Below are 5,082 nucleotides of genomic sequence, written 5' to 3'. Positions count from 1 at the left end.
GGGTCGCTCCCAGCTCGGGGTTAATGAAGTGGGAAAGGAGTCTTTCAGAGAGGCCTGCAAACAACCCCCTCCCCGGGCAACAACCCCCGTCCCAAATCCTACATGGATTGACTTAAACCCAGGGGATAAGTGCTTTAAATTAATCTCATTGAATAAGAATGAGGCCAAACAAAACTCTTTAAAATCATATTAAAAATCTATCAAAGGACAACTTGCAGTGGGTGTGCTTTTCATTTTGTGAGTGCAAAGGCAAGGAGCATACAGCAACCTTCCCCTTGTAGCCGTAGCAGATTCCTCCTCTTACATTAATGAAGTACAAGGCATCGTTACACGTTTGTAATTGCAATATTTAAATTTGCCATTTCACATCTGGAAGGAGCTGGAAACTCCCCTGTACCAGCAGGTCTGAGCCAGCACCATAACACAGTGCCAGTTTGTGCTACAAGGATGGTAGGAGAGAGCAGGACAGAGTCCTCTGCTCTGGGAAGGGGAAATGGCAGTGCCGGGTGTGGTGGGAAGGAAAGGGAGCAGAGGGGAAGTGAGGGCTGGAGCTGTCGCTGCCAGGGAGATCTCATAGCAGAGTCAAGCTTCAAGATAAAACAGTTTAGGGAAGACACCACAGGCTCTAAGCAGAGAGCACCGCACTTGCCACATGAGCAGCATCGTGTGTGGGAGGATCTCAGCAGCCTCAAAACCTGCTGAAGGACCAACCTCACCTCCAGCCTGTGTGCAGGGACTGAGATGGGAGCTGGTGTCCCACAGCAGAACCCACCAGCACCGGCCCTGCACCTACAGCAGCCCCTGAGCAGGCTGGAAATGTTTCCAGAGGATGGTGCCAGGCAGGCACAACCCTGGCAAGGCCTCAGGGGTGGGACAGGCTGTGCTGGGTTGAAATTCATTCTATGAAGCAAAAAACCAGCACAGTTCAGAAGCGCCAGCATCAGCAAGGAAACCTTTGGAGCATTGCACCAGTTCTGCTCCATTGATTTCCCCCAGGGTACCAAGTCCCACAGACAAGCTGCTGCTGGTTGGGTTCTGTCAGCTCCAGGCTCTGGATCCAGGGAGTGCAGTGGGTTTGCCAGGACCAAACACAGTCCTGGCTCTCAAGTCCCTTCCGGGCTTCTACCCAGCTTGAGGGCCACCTTCCTCCCCTCCTGACACAGCTTCAACCAGGACCAGCACCCTCGGAACAGACACAGAACAAAAGCTGCTCTGCTGGACCTGCCAGCACGCACAAAGTCACTGCAACCAGCAGCACTGTTTGTAGCTGAGATACTTCATGGCTTCATCCGAGCACCAAACAAAACCATGTCAGAATGGAAAGCCCAGAACACTGCTGCTGCTTTTCCTGCCCTCTCCCCAGGTTTATGGAGAAAACATGGTGTTGTAAGCAGGGACGTTCTGGTGCTTTCTATCCTGCTTAGTTATGGTGCTTCTCAGCAGTCGGGTACCAGTGCTGTGCCTTGTGTCTGACCCAGCCCCTGGTGTTTAACTGTGACCCCTGCCCCAAGGTGACCTCCTTGCTTCTTCCTAATCCAAAGCCTTGCAGTGTGAGCTCAAGATGCTCCAGTTGCAGCAGAGAGGATGTGAACCCCTACAACAGGTAAAAGACAGAGCCAGAAGAGAGCTGAGAAAAGGCACAAGAGCATCTCCTGCAACCTCAGCATGTGAGAGAAGGGAAGGCAAACCCAACTAAGCCCAAACCTGACTCACAGGCAGCTTTGTAGAAAAGTTACACAGTGCCACTATTTCCAGACCAAACACAGGGACTTCAGGCTGCAGGGCAGTGAGGCCCCTGCCCTCCACCACAATCCAGACAAGCAAACCTGACCAAAGCCACAACCAAAGCTGCAGTTCCACCGACACTGCCAAACCCAGCTCCCCTCCCCTGCCAGCTGAGCAGGCAGCTCTCACCCAGCCAAGACCCCTTCAGCACACACCACATACCTCAGAGCAAGAGGGGACAAATTTAGGAGCAGTTCAGGGCAACATCCACCTGCTCCATGCCACAGCAATCCACTGTCACCCCCAGCAGCTCCTCTGGCATTAGGGTGCTCAGAGGATTTGGGAGCCTCTACACACACAACACCCTGGTCCTGCAGGTGGTGGTGATCTGCAGGTGGTGGAGACTCACAGGAGATAGAAATGATGGAACTCTACAGCAGCTCACAGCTCCAAGCACCACACCCTGCCCTGCCTGAATGAAAGGATGATTTGAGCACAACTCAACTCCAAACCTACCAGGTTCTTCCTGAACTGAGTGGTGCACAAGGGTGAAGCCAGCTCAGAGCCAATCTGGAGCTGCCCAAGTGCAGAATTTGACTCCTGCCCATCCATCCACAATTCAAACACATTTTGCTCATCAGCCTTCAAGTTTATTGGAAGCAAACTTGGCTTAACTTGAGGTGCATGTGCATTTCTTTTAACACTTTTCTTTCCTATTTAACAATCTCCTCCTCTCCCTTTCCCTGATCACACAAGTAATCCAGCCCTATCTACTAAAGACGGTGAAGCTGAAAGGAAAAGGCACTCTTACATTTTTAAAAAAAAATCACTTTATTCATCATAACCATTTGTACTGTTTCATGCCCAGTTAATACAGGCAGCAGTGAGATCTCCTGGTGTTTCTCACCTATGGCTGTTGGCCTTTATTCCCACTATCATGAATTTGCCAATAGTCCCTATTAATTCCTGCGTGACAGTCAGCCAGGTGAAGGTCATGTATTTTCCCCTCATGCACAAGATCATTCCCAAACTTACGCTCTCTGCATCACTCTGAGTCATTTTCATCCTCAGGGGTTTCTTTTCTGTTTAAGTTGACATTTGCCTTAAACCTGATTGCTCTTCCAAACAGTTCTCATAACAAAATCAGGTGGGCTTTGTTGCGATTTTATTTTAATCTAATAAATGCTTGTAACTTCATTCTCTCTGCAAAATCATGGTTAATTTGATACTGGAGCCTTTTTATAATCTTTCAGAAGTGTTCAAAAAAGTATTGCAGTGAAATCAGAGTGTTTATAACTGCCTGGGAGGAAATAAAAATTCTGGTTCTCAAAAGTTACCTTCACTTCAGAAATTAAATACTTTGGGGCTGATTGCTTCTCTCCTACAAGCCTTTGTATGACTCACTACAGCCCAAAGTAGGTGCCCTCAATTCTGCATTTACAAGGCATCATTTTCATCTGTTTATACCTCTTTTTCAGTACTTTTTTCCTTCTGACATCTGCAATTGCCACTATTTGAGCATTTTCTGCTTCTGCATTAAACATGCCTGGCTCAGGTCATGAGTGGGCTGCTCTTCCTCACCCCTTTCCTCGAGGAAGACACGTGCAGGTAGCAGAAGTTGTGTTTTGGCAGGGTTTGTGCTGTTTTCACCTGTGCCCTGCTTCGTGCTTGTGTTCTAGGAGGGGCTGGAAGAAGCAGAGGGAGGAACATGAAGAAGGAGGTGGGTGCTCACCTGTAGGAGCTGGGGGGGTTGGGAAATCTCCTGCAGGCTTTGGGGGCACTTCCACTCAGGGGAGTTTGGGTTTCACTTCACACACTATGGTGAACAAGTGCCAGTCTCAGCACATTTGGGGACATCCAGTGTCCCAGTTCTCTGATGGGAACGAGATGGATGGCAAGTGGGAAAAGCAAGAAGAGAAATCCATTAGCTCAAAATAGGCCCAGGCAAGGCAGAGAACCCCAAAAGGCTGGGTCACTACTGGCAAGTGTTGGCAAGAGCCTGCAAAGGCTTTAATGTTCAGAGAGGTGAGACATCTCATACTCCCTCTGTGTTACATTATTTGGAATGACAACATGATGCAGGCAAGGAGAAGTTTGGAGACTGCTGCATTGCACTCTGGCTCCTTCCCACAGTGACAACGTTTGTTCCCAAACTCAGGAGTTCTGACAGGAAGTTCTGTGCCCATGAGCTTTGCCCCAAAGTGACCGTGTGTCACCACACTGAAGAGCTCTCCACAATCCTGCCACTGGCATCACTGCAGGTGGCAATTCTGCCTAACAGTGACCAGGGACAGACCTTGCCCCAGTGCACAGAGGACAGGAGAGGAGGTGGCAGCAATGTGGCTTCATTACCTGAGATAAGAGCAGAAGTGCTCCCTTTACAGTGACACGGGACAGGGCAGCCTCCCCTCTCCATCGTGCTCCTGGGACACCTCTCCTGCCACCTTCACCTGGTTGGAAACAGCCAAGTGAAGCGATTGTGGAGTGCTCCTTAAACAGAAAAGCACCTCCTGCCTGCTCACTCTTACCTCACTTTTATGTTGCACACACACCACGTTCCTCTGAAAATCATATTTAACCTTTTTTTATTTTTCTTGCTAAAAAGCCACCTTAGGAGCACGGCGCATCTTCAGGAGGCCACACTTGATTGCAGCAGTACAACAGGACACGCCTAGATTCCATTCCATTTGGACCTATCCAACGAAGGGGAGGAGGCCAAGATGCCCAGGATCCCTCCCACATTTGCCTGATAAATTGAAGCACTCCTCAGTTGATTTGGCAGGTCACCCTGACCCCCGGCTGAGGCACTCAAGCAGCTTTTGCAGCCAATGACTGGAAGGCCCTGGCTTATGTTGGAATCTGCTGGTTGCCAGCTTTTCTCTGCTTTTTCCTCTTCTTCTTGACCTTGGCTCCAGCGGTGTCCATCCCACTGGAATATTCAGAGCACAGGATCTCAGCGAGGCGGCGTTTGCCGTGGGTCTTCTTGAGCAGCTCAGACCTGGGCAGAGGGAAGAGCAGAGGAATTAAGATCCCCTCCTCCTGCTGGGTGGGTTCCTGCAATGCCACTGACAGTCGTGCATTACAGAAGGAGCAGCTCTCTTTCCTTGAGGCTTGATTTGAAATTCTGTCTCATGCAAAATTAGGTATTGTTGTGACAGGTTTTCACAAAGGTGGCAAAATATCATGGCGTTTTTAAAAGCAAGCCTTTGTTCTGTACAAATGCTCTTGCAGGGGTGGCGGGGAGAAGGAGGGAAGCTTGTGTGCCTGAAGGCTGATGAATGAGGTGACACAGCACTTTGAAAATAAAATAATAATAATAATAATAATAATAATAATAATAATAATAATAAACAACCT

General features: G+C 49.2%; 2 protein-coding genes across 2 annotated transcripts in view; one reads left to right on the top strand and one right to left on the bottom strand.

The window, feature by feature from the left end:
• BARHL1 (BarH like homeobox 1) overlaps positions 1 to 3,437 on the top strand; it is a gene marked incomplete at its 5' end in the record, with an annotated part of 6,922 nt that extends 3,485 nt beyond the window's left edge. Inside the window, one exon of the mRNA XM_017745410.1 lies at positions 3,405 to 3,437. Within this exon, the coding sequence (XP_017600899.1) occupies positions 3,405 to 3,437 (33 nt within the window). The remainder of the gene's footprint in view (positions 1 to 3,404) is intronic.
• An 856-nt stretch (positions 3,438 to 4,293) lies between these two features.
• The window catches only part of DDX31 (DEAD-box helicase 31), a 43,104-nt gene continuing 42,315 nt past the window's right edge, over positions 4,294 to 5,082 (bottom strand). The window contains exon 19 of the mRNA XM_017745409.1: positions 4,294 to 4,723. Within this exon, the coding sequence (XP_017600898.1) occupies positions 4,573 to 4,723 (151 nt within the window). The 3' untranslated portion in view covers positions 4,294 to 4,572. The remainder of the gene's footprint in view (positions 4,724 to 5,082) is intronic.

The sequence above is a fragment of the Corvus brachyrhynchos genome, unplaced genomic scaffold (genome assembly GCF_000691975.1).
Source record: "Corvus brachyrhynchos isolate BGI_N302 unplaced genomic scaffold, ASM69197v1 scaffold59, whole genome shotgun sequence".
Taxonomy (NCBI): domain Eukaryota; kingdom Metazoa; phylum Chordata; class Aves; order Passeriformes; family Corvidae; genus Corvus; species Corvus brachyrhynchos.
Note: the sequence above shows the minus strand (reverse complement) of the source record. Positions and strands in the feature narration are given on the sequence as shown.